Source organism: Mus caroli, chromosome 6 (genome assembly GCF_900094665.2).
Source record: "Mus caroli chromosome 6, CAROLI_EIJ_v1.1, whole genome shotgun sequence".
Taxonomy (NCBI): Eukaryota; Metazoa; Chordata; class Mammalia; order Rodentia; family Muridae; genus Mus; species Mus caroli.
Window position 1 is genome coordinate 25,659,549 of NC_034575.1, and position 23,048 is coordinate 25,682,596.

Genomic DNA, 23,048 nt, shown 5'->3' on the forward strand with positions numbered 1-23,048 from the left:
GACTTCTTTGAGTCACTTTCTAGAAGCAGAACTGGGGCAATGATTGACATAGCTTGCCTTGAACAAGAACGGTAAAGTATGCATGTGTACGTACATCTATGTATGTCTGTTTCACACTGGGTCATAAAGATATCTTTATGCTTTTTTAAAAAAACTATTTATTCTTTTGCTTTGTACAATCAAATATTCAATCCAGACAAGGCCCTTTTCCGAGGTGTGGAATGAGGACTTATGAAGTTGGTAGTGAGACACCTCAGTTACTGTTACCTTTGTATCTTCAGCCTTGAAGGGGATGAGAATAGTTGGGTATCACAAGCTTTCTACTTTTTGAGTTGATTAACATGCCACTGTGCAGAGTAAGCAGGTGGCTGATCCAAAGTTAAAGGAGACGGGTGTGAAATTTCAGATTGACTTTTCCCTCTGTGATTATCTAGTTGATGAACTCTGATATTTTAATAACATTTTATCATATTCAACATAATATCACAGATGTCAGAAAAAGTCAACAAGACATGGAAACAAAAAAGAAAGATTTTAAACAGATCTATAAAAAATGATATAAACATTAAATGTTTGATGGCAGATGAAGACACAGAAAGGTAAACTGGGGACGTGCATTTCAAATTAGAAAAAGCAAGCCAGGTGTCTTGGTACACGCCTTTAATCCCAGCACTATGGAGGCAGAGGCAGGAGGATCTCTGAATTTGAGGCCTTTCTGATCTACACAGGGAGTTCCAGGACAGCCAGGGATACACAGAAAAACCTCAATTCAAAAAACCAAAAATATTTAAATATAAAATTAAATTAAAAAAACAGGTTTGGGTCTCATTTGTGCTGGTAATGTAGTGTGATCTATGTCAGTTATCTTTCAACCTTAATCGGCTCCCCACTCCCATAAAAAACACAAAGAGCAGCATGAATAGCAGTAATTTTTATTAGTTTATCTAAGAGAACAACAGATCTCATATACAATTATAGTTATACAGATTTGTAACAGGCACTTAGAAGTTAGAAGCTGCTTTTGCTGAAAATCATTGAATTGGGCCTACAAGGTAACTAAAAGCAAGATAAAAGCCTGGGATCTGCCTTATTTCACACCCGTCTCCTTTAACTTTGGGTCAGCCACCTGCTTACTCTGCACAGTGGCATGTTAATCAACTCAAAAAGTAGAAAGCTTGTGATACCCAACTATTCTCGTCCCCTTCAAGGCTGAAGATACAAAGGTAACAGTAACTGAGGTGTCTCACTACCAACTTCATAAGTCCTCTTTCCACACCTCGGAAAAGGGCCTTAAAGGTTTCCAGACATGTCCTAAATTTGTACTCATCTTAGACTGAAGAAACAGAAGAGCCTCAAAGACAGGTCACTACATTGTGAAGTGAGTCTCAGGCTGACCAATCATGTTATGAGAACTGGCTTATCCCCTCAAGCATTAACAGCCTCTCTGAACCATTTCATTGAACCAGATTGAGACAACAACCAGGCCCATGTAGTCACATTGACTCAACATCCTTTTTCTGCTTTTTATGATTAATCCCCTCTTTGACATATTGGGACAGGTGGCCAACTCTCCTTTGCGGGGACTCCCAGTTGCACTGAAACACCAATAGCAAAGTTACATTGCTAAGTGTTTATTTTAGGATGCATTCTTGATTCATCAAGCTATTCAACAATATTTATTTATTTCATGTCTTTATTTCCTTCCCCAAACCATGCATGATTCAGAAGTCTCCTTTAGAAGGCACTAAAGAATGGGATTGTTTTTTGAGGTAAGAGTCTTGGAATTTGTATGTAGCTCAGGCTGGTCATAACTGATGTTTCTGCCCTAGCCTTCTAGGATTGCAGGCACACAGCACCCTTCCACACTTATATCCCATTTTTATAGGAGTTGAAAGCTATGATGGTTTTAAAGTTTTAAAGAATTGTAAAGAATAAAAACAAAGAGTTATGTAAATAGATCACTTCAGGAGCCCAGATCATTTAAAGTATTTATTTTATGGTCCTTTAGAGAAGTTTGCCAACTTCCATTCTAAACATTATTCTTACCAATACATTTCCATACTATTCCAGTATATTTTTAAAAATAGCTGCAAAACAATTTTTATAATACCCCAAAGTTTTACAATGCCTACTTTTGTTTACTTTTTCAGTCTAGAGCTCGTTGAGTAGAAGAGCAGTAGTCTCATGTGCTTCCCAGCTGAGTGTTAGAGAGAATGGCATAGCAGTCATCCTCACTCTTCCACCAAGACTTACCATTGCCCTTTGGTCATTCCCAGCACACTGTCATTGGCTCCACTCAGCACTTTGTTACAAAGTGCTAGCTGTTTTAATTAGGCAAGAAAAAAGAATGGAAAGGTCTTTGGATTCAAAACAAGGAAGCCCCTTCATTTCCAGCGAGGAGCAGGAAAACACTGACCTTATCCCACAAACATCCAATGGTTACAAACTGAAATATAAACACTAAAGTCACACACCATTTGAAATAAAACACAACCTTTATGACTTAGAGAGAGATGAAGGTTATTTACATAGGATACAGCAAGGCCCAGGAAAGAAAAGAATGAGAGTGTAGACTTCATTAAAAATTAAGACCTTCTCAAAAGACGCTGTTGAGGTAAGCTATAGACCATGCAAAAGCTTGTTTAAATTCTTACCTTGAACTCATCTGAGATTTCAGACACAAAAGAAGATATCTGCTTCATAAGCCTGTCCACACTGCTCTCACTTCCTGTTTTAAGTAATGTTGTAATGGCCAGGGTAGCAATGCTCCTGTTTGAGTCTGTGATTAAGTTTTCTAAGTCCAGATTGCAGGCAGTAACAGCAGAGGGGTGCTTCATTGCCACCTTGGAGAAAGAAGAAAAATAAAAAGCAAAACAAAACAAAAAACCAAAACCACATTGTTGTTGATAAAGGACAGAACCTAAGTTTTAATTAAAGTAAGTAACAATTGGAAGGGAGCAGCAGAGGTCAAAAGTAATCATTTTAGGTCAGATGTGGTGGATGCCTGCATCCATACATCCTTTATAATAGTATCAGTCTCTTTTGTTATAGGTGCCATCTCCTTATGGTTTTTATGTTCACAAATATATATTCTACTACACATTAGAAACTTTAAGAAAAATATTATGGTAAATGTTGATCAACAAAACCTTTTTGTCACTTTGAAATCAATTCTGCAATTAAACAAACTGCTGCCAAACTGGATTTTACCCACGGTTGCTAAAATATGCCTGTCATTCTACATCTATGTTGTTCCATCTCTCTGTCCATTCCACACTGGGCTGACCCAAAATTCTGAAATGTGAAAAAAAACTCTGCAAATCACTGTCAGTAAAACTTATTCAACAGGAAAAGATGACCCAGACTAATGAAAAAGTCTTTATCCATGCAGCATAGAGTTCTATGTTTTGTGGAGAAATCTTTGTGTATTTTAATGGTTGGGCACTGAGTTCAGGCCCACTGGAGTTAATACATAAGACATAGCTTCACAAACACATACATTTTAAGACACAACTGGTTTCCAGATTAGAGCCGAGGAATGGTAAGCTGGCTCAATCTCTGCACGGGTTTGTATGATTCTCATTTACCACACGTGGCTATAAGCATAGGTAGGATTACTGGAGTGACTCAGAAACTGAATCCCTTATCTAATCTTAATTAACTTAAGTGGACACTTGTGAACGGCCTCCATATTGAACAGTCTAACACCTGAACATAAAGTACTCAGACATCAGAAATAAGTTATGGACTAACAGTATAAACAGCTCCAACGAAGGCCACAAGTACAAGCAGGATGCTACAGATGTGAGGCCCACAGGTCATATACTCTAAGCTTGAAGAGAAAGCCAAATGCTTTGCATTTCATGTTTCTGAAGTAAATATGCATGTCTATTGTTAATCAAAGGGATACCTACCTTGTTCAGGGTCCTCACAGCTGCGTATCTCAAGGCTGGTTTAGGAGAGCTACAGAAAAGTTGAAGAACTGGAAAAAGAAAAACAGAAAAATCACTGTGGATACTGTTCACCAGATAGATGAAAATTATAGTATGTAATAATCATGTTCATTCTGTGTGTCGGGAAATTAATCACAGCATCAAAATTCCATGTGAACAAAGTTATCATCACAAATAAAAAATAAAGCACTTTTTGTTCAGCTATAAAAACTTCAATATAAAACAAAATGTTTTTTCCTCTAAAAATCAATATCCCAATTAATATTTGCATTTAAGTAAGAGAAACCGTGCTAGTTCTGAGAGCAAATATGTTTTCTAAACATTAGAGGAAGCTGAGACCATTAGCAAGCTTTTTTTCACTGAGCAATCGTGGCCTTAAATGCCACCCTTAATACCGACTCTGCAAGCCCACTGATTTAAAACAATGTAAGAGCATAAACAAAGGACAGCTTTCAAACACAACTGACCTGAGACAGCAGGTGCCAGCTCTCTTGCAGTACAGTTGGGAAGATGAATAATGGCAGAAGCAGCTTCATAAATAACCATTTCATGTTTATTTCGCAAGCAGCTCTCAATGAAATCAAAGAGTGGACTTTCATGACTGCCAATAAATGTACACTGACCATGTTAACATATCAAATAGCAGGGTAATAATCACAATGGTTAAAATTACTGAGGTAAAAACGTTAAAGAGATTGAGATATACTTCTGGACCACTGAAAATTCACTCTTTAAAAGGCGATGAAAAAAATCATCAAAGCTATTTTTGGGGAACTTTTAAATTTAACCAAGGCCTTGTAAGAGAGCAATTACTGAAGAAAACCAAGGATCTCAGGTAAAAACGGTGAGCTTTCTGGTGCTTTAACTTGCTGGATTCCTAATTTCTGCCCCTCCTTCCTAGATCACTGTAGTTCTGGAAATGTCAGCAGCCTTATGGAGTCAGTTTAATATCAACAAGTCAATTATGTTACATACCACATTTAAAGAAGTAAGATCTGAAAAAAACATGTAAAAATTGAAAACTACATAATTATTCTTCTAACCCAAAATCACAAGACATGCAAATACTGCCCAAATACAAGAGAGAAAGATAGTCACCAGCAAGTATTCCTGAGGAAGCCTAGACACTAGACCTACTAGACAAATACTTTGAGTCAAACTAATATAAACATGTTCAAAGAACTAAAGGAAACTACATCTAAAAAGTTGGATAGGTCTGTAAGTATGAGGGATTATAACTGATTTTTAAGAAAGTAAATAAAAGCCAGATATTTGGAGAAAGCAATGATTGGAATGAAAGATTAATCAAGGAAGTTCGATTGCCAGCAAACTGAGATAACCAGTAGAGGGAAATAAAGAAAAACAGGAAGAGATGGAACAAGGTCTGGAGACCTGTGCAGTATCAACATGCATGTCTATTCCACAGAATAAGAATCCTAGAAGGAAAGAGACAAGGTGGAAACCTCTACACTGATTAATCGAAACCAAATCCACGTGCCAGAGAAGCTCAATAAATCACCAGCAGGATAAACATACAGAAATACAATGTTGTTGAAATATTAAGTAAATAAATGATCAGAAGAATACTGACAGCCACAGGGTAAAAACAAACACATCACACTTTATAGAAATCAACAGACTTATACAATGCATGGTTGATTTGGGGGAGCTAACCCTATGGGCTGCCATAGCCTGCCTCACTGCCACCTCCCCTCCCAGGCCTCAAATTAGAGGACACAGGAAGACGCGTCTAACTCTTCACTATTTCATTCATTCTTTCTGTCACTTTTCTTAATTTTACTCTTTATAATATTTCATGTCTTTATATTTTTTGTTCTGATATTTTAGTATTTTATTTATTTCCACCTCTTTGTTTCAATTCCTCTTACCTTTAGATAGTTTTTCCTATCATTTTTCTAATGCTGCTGTCCGTTCATCTCACATCCTGCCTCTTTCATTAAATCTTGTTCATTCTTTAAAGAGAAAACCCCCCTCCTTTACTTCATTCATCATTAATTTTACCTTTACTAATCTTTAAATTCATTCTTTTATTATACATTGTTTTTACCACTTTCTTTCCTGTTGTCACTTAAGCTGTAATAAGTGACTTTAATTGTTTTCCTTTCTTTTCAATACTTTATTTTTTCACTTTATATCCTGATCTCAGACCCCCCACCCCCTCTATTACTAGTCCTCCCTAATTTATAAAGCCCTCCCCACTTCTACCACCTCCCCTTCTCCTCTGAGAAGGGGAATCCCCCTCCTTTGGTACTACTCCACCATTGGACATCTAGTTGCAGCAGGACTATAATTTCTTTTAACTGTATTTTTAAAAGATTGACTTGACTTTAAATAATGTGTATGTGTGTGGTTATGTACATATGAGTGTAGATATGTAGTGGTCAGAGGCCCGGGATCCCCTGGAAACTGCCTAACATGATGCTGGGGACCAAACTCTTCTGCAAGAGCAGCATACATGCTCTGAACCACTAGGCCATCTCTCCAGCCCCTTTAAATTTATATTAATACATTGTCTATTTTGGTGTTAATGCTGTTAATCACAGCTCTCCATCCTCTGTGAGTAGAGTCCTTAAGAGAAGGCTGCTTACTAAGAGCTCACTAAAAAGGACCTGCCATCTCAAAGGATGGACAACCTGAGTCATAGACCTGGGAACACAAAGCAGGGAGCTTCTCTAAAAGTTTGCAGCGCTTTAATAACTGACTCGGAAGATACTGAAATGGTTAAAAAGTCAGAAGAAATGTTTTTAAAGTCTGATTTACAAAATGGTCAAAGAGGGGCAACTGAAATGGCACTGTGAGTAAGAGCTCTTGTTCTGCAAGCAAGGACCTGAGCTGGAAGCCTTAGCACGCACATAAAACGTCAAGCATGCTGCACAGATCAGGACTGGGGAACAGAGACACACTTGGGAGTTTCTAGCTCAGTGAAAGATCCTGTCTCAAAGAAGTAAGGCAAAGAGTGATAGAAGAAGACATCTGACATCTTGCTCTTCACTTCTGTACACACGATCACATCCTCATCTTCAAGTGTTTACAAGACAGAGACACACAAACACACACACTCACAGAGAAAGAGAGATTAATAAGAAGTTCAAATAAGAGATGAGTAAATATGTCAATATGATACCTGTACAAAAACAATTCAACAATTTGGACTAGAAATTCGGTAACTTGAATAAAAAAAATTCAGCCAAAAAAATCTTAAAAATAGAAAACTCAGTCTAATAGAAATTCTTACTAGGAAGTATCAGCAACAGACTAGACCAGGTATGGTAGCAAGTGGGGAAATTCATACTCAGATAACAGAAAACAAAATCCAGAAATAATAAAAATAACATTCAAGACCTGTGGTACATTATTAAGAGACTAAGCCAACCAATCTAGTATGCGGAAGGACCCAAAAAAGAGAGACTAAAGTTACTGAAAATTCATTCAGAAAAGTTAGAGCAAAGAACTTCTCAAATCTAGAGAAAGTCATGGACATGCCACATGAGGCAGAGAGAATCCCAAATAGACCAGATAAACACTTTCATGTATCACAAAATTCCAAAAGCATAGAACATCATACTGAAATTTTCAATAAAGAAATGCAGTGTTATTTAAAAAGGGAAACCCATAGAAACAATAGGATGCTTCACAAAAGAACCCCAGAAGGCCAAGAGAGATAGACTGATGCATTTCAAGCTCTGAAACAAAACCCAGTGCTAGCCCATACAATAATATCCAGGGAAGTTATCCTTTAAAACTGAAGCAAAAACAAAGACTTCTCAGAAGTATAAATAAAAGCAAGTCATTACTAGCACTGCTGAATATTCTTAAAGAAATACTACATACAGCAGAGGAAGAAACACATACACAAACATGAAAGCACAAGAAAGAACAAGAAAGAAAGTCTCATTAAAAGTATAAACAGTGGAGAATCGAAGGAGCCACACACAATTAGCTCTGTAAACCAGCAAGCGTATAAAGATGGGAAAAGTTAGCATATATCTCTCAATAGTATTAAATTTAAAGAATTAACTTGGAACATAGGTCAGCTGAATTGATTAAAAAGCAAGATCCAACTGTTTGCTGTCTAGAAGAAACTTACTGGCAAAAACTGAAAGAGAAAAAATGGAAAATTATATTTCAAGTAAGTAGAATTTAAAAACAAGCTAGAATAGCTACACTCATACCTGACAAAGCAGATTTTAAGCCAAATTTAACTGTAGAAATAAAGACAGTCATGTCATATTAATAAAGAGATAACCATTAAGAATCTATCATGATTATAAATATGTAGCTATCAAATGCCAATGCACCTAATTTCACAAAACACAACTAGACATGAAGGGATTAGACAAGTCCACAAATAACAACAATGGACACTTACTTTAAAAATCTCACTCCAGCTGAGTTTGGTGTTGCATGTACTTGGGAGGCAGAAGCAGGTAGATCTCTGTTGAGTTGAGGCCAGCCTGGTCTACATAATGACTTCCAAGGACAGTCAGGGCTATATAGAGAGAATGGACAGCTATGTCATTCAGCCTGTCCCAACCCCATCCCCCAGAAGAAAGTTGGAGTTCAATTGCACTGCAAAAATAAATGGATTTAACTAACATTTCCATCAATAGAATACATACTCTTCTCAGCAGTCTATGAAAATTTCCTCAAAGTAGATCACATTTTAGATAATAAAACAAGTTTTAACAAACACAGAAAGAGTGAGAATATGAATATTTCTTAGGGGCTAGAGAAATGGCTCAGTGATCAAGTTCATGTCAAATAGCTCATAAACATTTCCAATTCCAGTCCCAAGAGATTCAACAGCTTCTTCTGGAATCTATGTGAACTTGGACATACATGTGCACATATATACCAACATACGTATAAATAAAATACACCTTTAAAAAATAACTTCTTGTTTACCTGACCTTGATTTAACTTTGGTAGGTGTTATCTGTTTAGAAAATCGTCTAACAAGAAGTTAGACTTCAACAACCCAAATAACCCAATTAAAAAATGAGGTACAGAGCTGAACAGAGAATGAACAACAGAGGCCTCTCAAAGCTGTGAAGCACTTAAAGAAATGTCCGAAGTCCTTAGTCATTAGGGAAATGCAAATCAAAACAACTCTGAGAGTCCATCTCACATGGCAGAATGGCTAAGATCAAAAACTCAAGTGATAGTGAAAGGACAATATAAACCCCATTTGTCCCCACTTAAGGATCCCATTTGTCTTCATTTAAGGACCAGGCCTGATTTAAAAAAAAAAAAAAAAAGGCTGTAAGGCACCAGCTTCAGGAATAGACCATAAGTCCCAGAAACTAGGTCATAAGACACCAGCTCTAGGAACAGACCATAAAATTCAGAACAAGATCATAAAACCCTCTCCCAAAGAGCAGCCTGGGGATAACCACAAAAAATGGAGAAATATCTTATATCTTGGAACAGGCCATCTGTGGGGACAGTCCTATTTCTTCACATGGTTGAAAATTCATGATGTAGGAATGCAGACAGGCCACTGATCACCTGTGATGCCTAGCACCCACCAATGAAATTTTAGATTACCTAATCCTTCTAGAGAGTTTCCCCAGTTCCCTATGAGAAGGCCTGCGGACCTTTGTCTGGGCTCATGCTGGTTGTTTCTGCAGAATAAACACTCTTGGTTTTGCATACTATCTGAGTCTGGGGTCTTCCTTCAGGAATTTTCGGGCTCTTACAATAGTACATGCTAGTGAAGCTGTGGAGCAAGGGGAACACTCCTCCATTGCTGGTCAGAGTGCAGACTTGTACAACCACGTTGGAAATCAATGTGGCAGTTTCTCAGAAAACAGGGACTATTCTATCTTAAGACCCAGGTATATCACTCTTAGGCATATACTTACAAGATACCCCACTATACCACAGGGACACTTGTTCAATTAGCAGCTTTATTTGTAATAGCCAAAAACTGGAAACAATCTAGATGTCCCTCAACTAAAGAATGGATAAAGAAAATGTGGTCAATCTACACAATAGAATACTATTCAGCTGTTAAAAATAATGAATTTTACAGGAAAATGGATGGAATTTGAGAATATAATCCTGAGTGAGGTACCCAGATCCAAAGGACATGTATGGTATGTACTCACTTATAAGTGGATATTAGCCATAAAATACAAGATAACCATGCTACTACACTCCACAGAACCAAAGAAGCTAAATAAGAAGGAAGGTCCAAGTAAGAATGCTTGAATCTCACTTAGAAGGGGGAACAAAGATAGTTGTAGGAGGTAGATAGAGGAAGAGAACTGGGTGGGAGAGGGGCTGGGGAGAGGAATGGTGTAGGGGGGATTCAGGATCAAGTATGGGGAGGAATAGGAGAGACAGCCAGGTGACCATGAGAATGAATGGAAATCTGCAACTGGTGGTGGTGGGGTATCTCAAGGACCTGCCAGAGACCAGGGGTAGGGGAGGCCCCCAAGAATCAATGGGGTGAGCTTAGATATGACTCACAGCACTGGGATATGGAACTTCAAGAGGCCACTTCGTGTAGCCAGGCAGGAACCCCAGTGGAGTGATAGGGACACCAACCTACTGACAGAACTTTCTAACCAAAATTTATCCTGTCTACAAGAAATGCAGGGACAGAGGATGGAGCAGTGACTGAGCCCTGTCAGGCCTTGGTGGGGACAGTGACGTGGTTCCTGCCCCTGGGACAGAGCCCCTAGTGTGAACCTCCAAGACTGTCCACGGCTGCTGTGGCCACAAGGAATGTTTGTATAATAATGTACATAATTCACATTCTTCCAAGGAATGTCTTCCCTGTTAATGTTAATGACTCTGTGATAATTAGAAACAGCAAGAGTCCAGGAGTTGAGGGTGTGCCCTTAAGGTTATAGGAAAGAGCTCTAAATACATGAGTTTGAAAATATATAATTTCTTACCTATGCAAAAATAAGGATACTATATGAATTACATGAGGGGCTTCATGAATATAAAGGAACAAAAGCAGCTATGCCACGAACCAACTTGTTAGACAATTACTAAGGAAGGAGATGAAGAGATTTAGGGAGCAGTGATCACAGGAGATTCCACCCAGCTAAGTTTTTTTGTTTATGCTTACAAAGGCAGATAGATTCCTGAGTTCAGGATCAGCCTAGGACAAAGCAAAGTTAGACTCAGTTGTGGTAGAAATGCTAAGTTCAGGGCAGGGTCCCATCCAACTAGCTTATAGTCTGTGCTTAATAAAGGTAGACATATTTCTGAATTCTTTTTCAATGTTAAGAAAAAACTGTATGCTTGCTGTCTCCTAAGAATCAAACGGCTGTGATGCTGATTCATAAGATAATCAAAAGGAAGACCTGGAGTAAATGACTGGGTTGATATGCAAAATAAAAGACTGGACCTGTGTTCTGCATAAGATGAGCTATCCAGAGAGGTTTTAGTATAAAGAGAGAGAACTGCTTGGAGAACTGACACAAGCAAGCAGAACACACAGAGAGATCTCTTAGAATAGCAAGCAACCAGAATATAGACAGAGATCGTCAGAGAGAAAGAGAACATAGAGAAGCAGACTGGAAAAGCTGCATCAAGCAGAACACAGTTCCTCAGCTTGGATCCATGATTTGACTTCGAGTGATTCTTTTCCCAACTCCAAGACAGCCCTTTCTCTCAGAACCCTCTCCAAGCTGAGGCTGGTCTTTGACATCAGCCCAACTAGAGACCCACCACATGGGCAAGCACCAATCCCTGATACTCTTTTTTTTTTTTTTTTTGGTTTTCCGAGACAGGGTTTCTCCGTGTAGCCCTGGCTGTCCTGGAACTCACTTTGTAGACCAGGCTGGCCTCGAACTCAGAAATCCACTTGCCTCTGCCTCCCGAGTGCTGGCATTAAAGGCGTGCGCCACCACACCCGGCCCCTGATACTCTTAATGATACTCTGTTATGCTTGCAGACAAGAGTCTAGCATAACTGTCCTCTGAGAGGCTCCACCGAGGAGCTGACTCAGACAGATGCAGAGACTCACAGCCGAACAGTGGATGGAGCTTGGGGATTCTTTTGGAAGAATTGGGGGAAGGAATGAGGGCCCCAAAGGGGATAGGAACTCTACAGGAAGACAGAACCCCAAACAAAAAACATACAGGGGATGGACCTAGCACCCCACAATCCTTGCTCATATGTAGTGGATATGCAGTTTGGTCTTCATGTGGGTCTTGAACAACTGGAGGGGGGTTATCCTAAAAGCTGTTACCTGTCTGTGGGATGATATGTTCTTCTAGCTGGGGTACCTTGTCTGGCCTCAGTGGGAGAGGATGTGCCTAGACTCCCAGAAACTTGATGTGCCAGGGTAGGGGGATACCCAGGGGGGGCCTCTACCCTCTCAGATGAGCAGGGAATGGGGGAGGGGTGTGGAAGGGGTGACTGGGAGGGGGGGGCAGTGATCATGATGTATCACAAGAAACTATAGGTGCCACTTAAACACTTGAGGATTGAATACGCAAATGATGTTTACTAAAGTATGGTTTTTAAAAAGCAAAGAAATTCTAGAAGCAAGTGAAAAAAACCACACTTCATTAGATTTTTTTTTTTAATACAGCAAAGACAAAAGAGGTAAGCTTGTTGTGCTTAGTGCAAGCGTTAACAAGGCAAGAGAACACTTTGATCATCTCTTAGTGATGTACCTCTAAGTCTTAGAAAAAACAAAACAAAACAAAACAGAACAAGCCAAACAAAATTAGTAGATAAAAATGAAATAAGGAGCCAGGCGGTGGTGGTGCATGCCTTTAATCCCAGCACTTGGGAGGCAGAGGCAGGTGGATTTCTGAGTTCGAGGCCAGCCTGGTCTACAAAGTGAGTTTCAGGACAGCCAGGGCTATACAGAGAAACCCTGTCTCAAAAAACAAAACAAAAAAACAACAACAAAAAAAGAAAAAAGCAACAGTTTCATTGATCCTCTTATGGTCTTCATTTTATTAAATTCTACCTTGTTCTATTATTTCTTCTTATTTTTATTATTTATTTATTTATTTAGGTTTTTCAAGACAGGGTTTCTCTGTGTAGCCCTGGCTGTCCTGGAACTCACCAGGCTGGCCTCAAACTCAGAAATCCGCCTGTCTCTGCCTCCTGAGTGCTGGAATTAAAGGTGTGCACCACCACCACCCGGCCAACTGTTGCTTTTTTTGAACAGATGAACAAGACTGACAAATGCTTAGACAAAGTGACCAAAAGAAAGACTCAAATTAATAACATTAGAGATAAAGGAGGTAAAGGAATATTACAACAAACATTCACTGAAATCCAGAGGCTCACTAAGAAGTATTCTGAAGAATTATCTTCCAGTAAACTAGAAAACCTATAGGAAATGGGTTGTTGACAAAACTGCCAAAGTGCCTACTGGAGAAAAGATGGCCTTACCTACACAGGCTGCTAGGAAGCTGGATATGCATGTGGCAAAGACTGAAATACAATCTTTACCTTTCACCCTGCACAAAAGTCAACTTCAAATTCACTAAAGACCTTAATAGAAGACCTCAAACTTTGAAACTATCAAAAGAAAGTAGAAACATTTCAAGATATGGGGACAAGCACAAACTTTTTGAGTAAGACTCCAACACCTCAGGAAATAACAGGTAGGCCTGATGAACATCGAACATCAAATTAAGCTCCTGCACAACAAAGGCAACAGCAAACTGAAAAGATCTGCAGGATGGAAGACAAGCGATGTTAGCTATTCATCAGGTAGGGCATGAATAACTAGGATAAAGAGCTGAAAAATTTAAGAGTAAATGAACTGAGCAGATTGTTCTCAGAAGCAGAACAACATATATAGATCAAATGTTATATAGCATATTAATATACATTAATTATTACAAACAAAAACAACATTAAAACAAACAACAGGGCTGGAGGGCACCACCTCAACTGGATCTTTTTTCCCCCCTCCCTTTGGGTAAATCTGGTTTATTTTCAGTCTAATTTTTTTTTTCATTTTTATTAGCTATTTTCTTTATTTACATTTCAAATTTTATCCCCTTTCCTCATCTCCCCTCTGAAAGCCCTCTTATCTCATCACACACACCCCCACCCACTAACCCACCCACTCACGCTTCCCTATCCTGGCATCCACCTATACTGGGGCATCGAGCCTTTACAAGGCCAAGAGCCTCTCCTCTCATTTATGTCCCACAAGGCCATCTTCTGCTAGATATGTGGCTGAGTCCCTCCTTGAGTACTTTTTGGTTGATGGTTTAGTCCCTGGGAGCTCTGGGGGTACTGGTTAGTTCATATTGTTGTTCCTCCTATAGGGCTGCAAACCCCTTCAGCTCCTTGGGTCCTTTCTCTAGCTTCTCCATTGGGGACCCTGTGCTCAGTTCAATGGATGGCTGTGAGCCTCCACTTCTATATCAGGCACTGGCAGAGCCTCTCCTGGATAAAGTAGACCTTTAAAGATCTACATCATGCTTAATGGATTTCCTGCAAAACTGTACTCAGACAAAAAAGCCTTCTTTCACCATTTCTACTCACTATCACACTAAAGGCTTGAGGTAGTGAAAAAAAAGCACACCACAAAACACAGGGGTCAGTCTAGAAACAAAGAAGTCAGCCATATTTGTTCACAAGTGATATGATATTATTATACACAGAAAATCCAAAGTAGAATATGGATGCAGAGAACAACAGAGATGTAGAGAAATCAAGAGAGCACAGGGCAGGGGGTTAGAGGGAGGAAAGGAAGAGGGAGTAGCATGCACTAGCTAGGAGCATAACAAGTTTATAAACTGTAAGATTAACATAAAAACAACTATATTTCAGTCCAGAAGTGAAAGTGATGAAACAATTCCATTCACAACAGCCTAAGACTGAGCGAAGGGGCCAGGGAGACATGGGGGAGAGGGTGGTTAAGTACTCGCTGTCAAGTCTGAGTGTGATTTCCCAGGATCCATTTGGTAGAACGTGAGCACCAACTCTTGTGAGTTGTCATCTCTGACTTCTATATGCACACAAATTAAATACTTTAAAAAAGTAATTGAATAAAACTATCACAATTTTAAATTGAAAACTATAAAATCTTTTTGAGGACTTTAAATGAAGAAATAGACCCTGTCCATGCTATAAAACTACTTATTACCAAGATGGCAATACTCCCATATGAATTGATTTAAAATATACCAATTATTCTGGACAGTGCAAATCCTACCAAAATGCCAGCAGGTTTTACTGTAGTAATCCAAAGCTTGTTCTAAAATGCATATGGATAAGCAATGAACTCCAAAAACACATTTTCCAGATTCAAATCTTCCTATAAACCTGGAGCAATCATGACAACTGAAAAAAACTGGGAGTTTCATCACATGGTCAGCTGACTTCCCAAAGAAGAGACAATTTAAAGGAGAAAAGAGTTTTTACTAACTGGCACTGGGGAAATTGGTATCTTCTTAAATGAGTGTATACCATTATATGAGCATATACAGAACTTCACTCACTCAGAATGGATGATAGTCTTAAAGGTTGCAAACTAGAACTATGAATATCATGCTACTAAAAGAGCACATTGAAGGAACCACTGTGCTCTTGAACTAAGCAGCTATTTGGACACAGCTCCCAAAGCACAATCTCTTAGAAAGGTGATAAAACAAACTTCATCAATATTGTTAAAATAAGGAAACAAAGACAAGCAACATGTAAAAGTTCTATATAAAAGTATTTGTTAACATTTTGAGGGTACAACAAAAGTCATACTTATCTGTAGGTTTCTTATGAAATTGTCAAACTCTGTTATCTGAGTTATCAAAAAAATGGGTAAGGAAGTCTTTCAAGCGCAACAATTCTATTTGATGGTGGGCAAGAGATTGGAATGACTTAGCTTGATAAAACTAACAAAACGGGAAGAGAGCAGTAAAGCAGACACAGCACTGAAAACAAAGTAATGACTAGTAATTAGGAAAGGGAAACTAGGAGCGAGGGTGGGGAGTGAAGGGGCTCCCATATAGCTACTAGAATGGCTATTAAAGACAGTAACTGCTCAACAGACACACCAGGCACACAGGTCCAGCACTCAGAAAGCAGAGACAAAATACTGGATACATAGTCGGAGCAACCTGAAAGAGGAAGGAATCAGCAGACAACATCACACACCAATGAAGAGACATAACACTGGTGTCCTCACAGGCTGTAAATTTATGGAACTTTGTAAAATAATCTGCAGCTCCTTTTAAAATTAGACATGCAAGTAGTCAACATATTCCATTTACAAGAATCTTCCCATGAAAATAGAAAATGTATGTTCATACAAAGGTTTATACTTGTCTATCAATAGTATCATTTATTCATGATAGAAATAAATAAGCAACCCAAATGACCATCGATTGATAAATCCTACTGCAATCAAGTAAACCAGTAAATATCAGGCTCAATGAAAACAGCATGATATGATGCCATTGTTAGGAAACATCCACACAGGCAAAAGGCAGCTCAAGGGCTGAGGGGCACAGGGACTAAGTCAGGTAAGAGTCTAAGCGGCTTTAGAAGGTGACAGAAACATTCTAAAGACAGATTGTGCTCCTGGTTGTAGAGCTGCATTCGTTTATTGTTAAATTCTACAAGTGCATGCTTAGTGTGTGAATTTTAAAATCTGTAAATTAATGTCAATAAGACTGCTAAACACCACCTAATATTGAGCTGAGCACAGTTGGTCACACCTATAATCCAGCACATGAAAGACAGAGGCAGGAAAATTGCTAGGAATCCCAGGCAGTCCTAGGCTATAAAATGACAAGGCCTATTAATTAGGTCCTAGGCACCTAATAAACAAACATATTACATTAGTTGATCAAAATTTAAAATATTAAAATAATTTTATACATAACAATGTTGAGAAGGAAGCCTAATTGTTCTAAACAAAAATATTAATATTCATTTACTAAAAGTTATCAAGAGCTAATGAAACAAACTTTTTAAAAAGTTATTTACTGAGCTGGAGAGGTGGTGGCTCAGTGGTTAAGAGCACTGACTGCTCTTCCAGAGGTCCTGAGTTCAATTCCCAGCAACCACATAGTGGCTCACAACCATCCACAATAGGGTCTGCTGTGTCTGAAGAGAGCAATGGTGGTGTAGTCATATGCATAAAATAAATAAATAAATAATTTATTTATTGGCCGGGCAGTGGCGGCACACGCCTTTAATGCCAGCACTTGGGAGGCAGAGGCAGGTGGATTTCTGAGTTCGAAGCCAGCCTGGTTTACAAAGTGAGTTCCAGGACAGCCAGGGCTGCACAGAGAAACCCTGTCTTGAAAAACCAAAAAACAAACAAACAACAACAATAACAACAACAAAAGTTATTTATTATTGTTAGTGTGCATGCATATTGTGTGTGGGGGAGAATGAATGAATGCGTATGGGCATGTGTGGAGGTCAGAGAACAATGTCTAGAGTTGGTCCTCTCTCTCCATTATGGGTTCTGGAAACTGAGCTAAAAGGCTTGCATGGCTTGCAGTGCTTTTATTCACTAAGCCATATCATCAGTCCAAACAAACTGCTCTACTATCACAATACTCTATAAAACTGGTAAACCTAAATTGTGTTCTTTTAAGCATTTATAATATTCTCTTATATGGATCTTTATTTCTATTCCTAAGTGGTACCCAAATTAACTGCTTTGAATTTTCTTCAACCAACTAAGACTGATTTCTATGAACTGTACAACTTACAATAGTTCTTAACTACATGCTCTCATATAACAACACTACAAAAGTCTTTTATTTCTTTTGGGGGAGGTAGCTTTTAAGACAAGGTCTCACTCTGTAGCCCATGACGGCCTCAAGCTTGCACTCCCCCTTGCCTCTTCTGCCTGAGTTCTGGTATTACAAGAATGAGCAATCACACCTAGCTTGTATTTTAATAGTGAATAAATTAAATGCAATTTCTACATTTAATATTATCCTTCATCAATTCTACTATATTCAAAATATCATTCAAGAAATTAGCAGAAAGACTGACACCCAGTAGCCCTAAAAAAGTGTCTAATATCCTACTGAATACTGTCCTGGTTTGCTTTCTACTGCTGTGATAAAACACTGACCAAAAGCAACTTGGGGAGGAAAGATTTATCTTATCTTATACTTCCAACAGTCCAGAGTAATTTGTAAGCTCCAAGCCACTGAAAGATCCCATCTTAAAAAAAGTTAAAATGAATACAACCTGTATGAAGTTAATCTATTGTTTCCATGTGCATACATATCTATCTGCACATGCAACCACATACATATGCACTATGAACACACATACACAGCCTACACACACACACACACACACACGTACAACAAGCGAATATAATCATTGGGTTATTTTCTTTACAGAAATTATGCTAATCTTCACATACACTTAACCATGTTATTTTTCCCTTGAAGCAGTATTTTAAAAGATGAAGACATAGGGATCGAATTCATTCATGATAAAATGCTTTAGGATATCTTATAACTAAATATTCTGTACAATCCTTTGTTGGCTGCATATTAAAGTATTTCTCAAAATATAGAAATTATAAATAACAAAGGAACTAATGTCTTGTTTCCTTGTGCATATGTGCAAGTATTCCTCTGTGGAATTCTTAAAAAGAAACTTCTAGATTATAGGCAAGAGATGTATGTGTTTTTATTTTTTAATAGGCATGAAAATGACCCTTCAAAGTATCTGTTCTGTTTTATATTCCCAGCAACGCTGTGTGAGAATACTCATACTCTAGCCAAGATTTGATACTGAAAGTATCAAATATTTTGCCAATCTGATGGTAGCTGAAAAATGGTATTTTATTTTGATCCATAGGTTTTTAATTATTAGTGAGATGAAATTTTAAAAAATATCTATTGCAAAATCTTTGTAATAGTAAAACATATTGACTTTACTTACTGAAAAGTTGTAAACTCATCTGTATACAATTTGCTTTTATTTTTTGAGACATGGTCTTACCATATACATAGCCAGTTGGCTAGTCTCTAAAGGGTTGGGATTATGAGTGTCACTGTGTCTATCTCCTTTCTTCTCTCTCCTTTTCCTTCTTCTCTCCTCTGCACACTGACCTACAACAAATGGGCAATGGAGCAGACAAAGCTCCTAGTAATACCTCCGTCTGTTCTGTAGGAGTTTCTTTTCATGCATGTTATACCTGTTAGATTTATGAGTCCTACTTGGCTGTTTGTGGTTGGTTTGCATTTTTAAATGTCATAACAAACTGAGCATCAAGTTGGATTTTTGCCATGGATTTCTGAAAGTAAATCAGAAATTCAGAGGTGAAAATTTTATTTGGCACCACCAACCACTAGGATTTATCTTGGGGAAACATCCCAGGGGTTAAAATATTTACGAGTAAGAATGTACAGATGTTGTGATTTGGAAGTAAATATTCCCACAGAAGGATCATGGGAAGGCTCATGCTTTATGTATAGATACTGAGAAAGGACTGGATCATGAGGGGACTGACTTTTATCAATCGATTCAACCCCTGAGTTCATAGTCAATGGACTACAAAAATGGATTGCACCGTTGGAGAAAGTCACTCAGTAGAAGCAAGCCTTTGAAAGGTCTATCTTGTCCTGGCCCCTCCCTGTATGTTTGGCTCCCATCACCATGAACTGAGCTAGTTTTCCCCATCAAATGTGCCCTATCAGAATCCTCTGTCTTACCATGAATGGGCCCAGAAGCAATGGAGCCACACAACCACAGACTCAACCTTTGAAACTACAAGCCAAGATAAATTTTTCTTCTTTTGTTTTCAGATAAGTGTCTCAGTGATGAAAATCTGATTAATAGACAAGGTTAGAATTCCTGATTGTTACAATGGCCTTGACTTAAGTCTCATAAGAATAAACAAACTCCAATGAAAGGAAAGATAAGTAACCCTTGTTCAGATTATACAGAAACAGACAGAAATAAGGACCCCAAAAACCCTCACGCAGAAGAACAGAAGATTTGCCTCTAGCATATACCTACAATACTGTAATGTTACTAAAAATCAGTATGATGGCTATAGCTGAGGAGTCTTGAGTGCTTGGTGTGTCATACTCTATGTGATACTGCTGGGTGCAGTGAGGAGTGTTAAGGCGAGCTCTGAACCCGTGACATGGGACTACTGTAGAGTCCCACAGCACCCAGAGGAGGCACCAATCCCAAGCACTCTAGCATGCCCAGGATCGTAAGATCAGGGGTGAATAGGACACAACATCTGTTACAACACCATCAGAATTAACTGGGACCAGCAGGATCCAGGGATGCAGGAGACCGACCCGACCAGTGGCTCTGGTTCCTTCCAGCCTGTCCAGTTTATCTTGAGCGCAAACCCTGTAGCCAGTCCCACAGCACCCAGAGGAGGCTCAAATCACAGGTGCTCTAGGAACCCAGGATCCCAGGAGCTTGGTCACACCAGGATCTCAGGGTCCCAGAGGCAGCTTGACTCCCAGGAACTCTGACACACCCAGAATCTCAGGACTACAGGACCCTGGAATCACAGGATCACAGAGATAGCGGGACTCTGAGGAGTTCTGACACAACCAGGATTGCAGGCAGGACAGGCTCTTGTCAGATATAGGGAAGGTAGCACTAGTGATAATCAGGAGTAAAGACTAAGAATATAAGAAACAGAAACCAAGGTTACTTGGCATCATCAGAACCCAATTCTCCCACCATAGCAAGTACTATATACACCATCACACCAGAAAAGCAAGATTCTGATCTAAAAATTACTTCTCATGATGATGACAAGAGAATTTTAAGAAGGACATAAATAACTCCCTTAAAGAAATACAGGAGAACACAGGTAAACAGGTAGAAGACCTTAAAGAGGAAACACAAAAATCCCTTAAAGAATTACAGGAAAACACAATCAAACAGGTTAAGGAAATGAACAGAATCATCCAAGATCTAAAAATGGAATTAGAAAAATAAAGAAATCAGAAACGGAGACAACCCTGGAGTTAGAAAACCTAGGAAAGAGATGAAGAGTCATAGATGCAAGCATCAACAACAAAATACAAGAGAGAGAAGAGAGAATCTCAGGTGCAGAAGGTATCATAGAAAACAATGACACAACTGTCAAAGAAAATGCAAACTGCAAAAAGCTCCTAACCCAAAACATCCAGGAAATCCAGGACATAATGAAAAGACCAAACCTAAAGATAACAGATATAAAAGAGAGTGAAGATTACCAATTTCAAGGGGCAGTAAATATCTTCAACAAAATTATAGAAGAAAACTTCCCTAACCTAAAGAAAGAGATGCCCATGAACATACAAGAAGCCTACAGAACTCCAAATAGACTGGACCAGAAAAGAAATTTCTCCCATCACATAATAATCAAAATACCAAATACATTAAACAAAGAAAGAATATTAATCCATGGAAGGAGTTACAGAGACAAAGTTTGGAGCTAAGACGAAAGGATGGACCATCCAGAGCCTACCCCACAAGGGGATCCATCGCATAATCAGCCACCAAGCCCAGACACTATTGCATATGCCAGCAAGATTTTGCTGAAAGGACCCTGATATAGCTATCTCAAGTGAGGCTATGCCAGTGCCTGGCAAATACAGAAGTGGATGTTCACAGTCAGCTATTGGATAGAACACAAGGCCCCCAATGGAGGAGCTAGAGAAAGTAACCAAGGAGCTGAAGGAGTCGGCAACCCTATAGGTGGAACAACAATATGAACTAACCAGTACCCCCAGAGCTCGTGTCTCTAGCTGCATATGTAGCAGAAGATGGCCTAGTCAGCCATCATCGGGAAGTGAGGCCCCTTAGTCTTGCAAACTTTACGTGCCCCAGTACAGGGGAATGCCAGGGCCAAGAAGTGGGAGTGGGTGGGTAAGGGAGCAGGGTGGGGGCGGGGGGGGAGGTAATAGGGAACTTTCAGGATTGCATTTGAAATGTAAATAAAGAAAATATCTAATAAAAAAAGAAAAAATATGATTCTGTGAAAAATAACAAACATCACTGCAGCATGTAATAAAAAATTACAAAGAATTAAACAACTATTATTAAATATGGTACCTCCCACCAAAGATGAAAAAAAAAGATTAAAAGCAGTAAGGGAAAAAGATTAAGTAACATATAAAGGCAGACTTATCAGAATTACACCAGACTTCTCACCAGAGACTATGAAAACGAGAAGATCCTGGACAAATGTCATACAGGCCTTAAACAGCGAAATTCTCAATTGCCATAGACAGACAAAACAAGATATTCCATGACAAAACAAAATTTACACAATATCTTCCCACAAATCCAGCGCTACAAAGGATAATAGATGGAAAACATCAACACAAGGAGGGAAACTACACCCTAAATAAAGCAAGAAAGTTATCTTTCAACAAACCTAAAAGAAGATAGCCAAACAAACATAATTCCACCTCTAACAACAAAAATAACAGGAAGCAACAATCACTTTTCCTTAATATCTCTTAACAATAATGGACTCAATTCCACAATAAAAAGACATAGACTAACAGACTGGATATATAAACAGGATCCAGCATTTTGCTGCATACAGGAAACACACCTCAGTGACAAAGGCAGACACTACCTCAAGAGTAAAAGGTTGGAAAACAATTTTCCAAGCAAATAGTCCCAAGAAACAAGCTGGAGTAGCCATTCTAATATCATATAAAATTGACTTTCAACCTAAAGTCATCAAAAAAGATAAGGAGGGACAGACACTTCATACTCATCAAAGGTAAATTTACCAAATAAACTCTCAATTTTGAACATCTATGCTCCAAATGCAAGGGCATCCACATTCATTAAAGAAACTTTACTAAAGCTCAAAGCACACATAGCACTGCACACAATAATAGTGGGGTACTTCAACACCCCATTCTCATCAATGTCAGATTATGGAAACAGAAACTGAACAGAAACACAGTGAAACTAACAGCAGTTATGAAACAATCGGATTTAATAGATAACTATAGAACATTTTATCCTAAAACAAAATTACCTTCTTCTCAGCACCTCATGGTACCTTCTCAAAAATTGACCAAATAGGTCACAAAACAGGCCTCAACAGATACAAGAAGGTTGAAATAGTCCCATGCATTCTATCAGATCACCACGGACTAAGGCTGATCT

The 23,048-nt window shown here is 38.7% G+C and overlaps 1 protein-coding gene across 2 annotated transcripts in view; it reads right to left on the bottom strand.

The window, feature by feature from the left end:
- The window catches only part of Copg2 (coatomer protein complex subunit gamma 2), a 131,677-nt gene that overhangs the window by 46,944 nt on the left and 61,685 nt on the right, over positions 1–23,048 (bottom strand). For both annotated transcript variants that reach the window (XM_021165176.2, XM_029478893.1), the window contains exons 10-12: positions 4,421–4,554; positions 3,915–3,982; positions 2,655–2,843 (exon numbers count right to left, since the gene is read on the bottom strand). In XM_021165176.2, the coding sequence (XP_021020835.1) occupies positions 2,655–2,843; positions 3,915–3,982; positions 4,421–4,554 (391 nt within the window). The remainder of the gene's footprint in view (positions 1–2,654; positions 2,844–3,914; positions 3,983–4,420; positions 4,555–23,048) is intronic.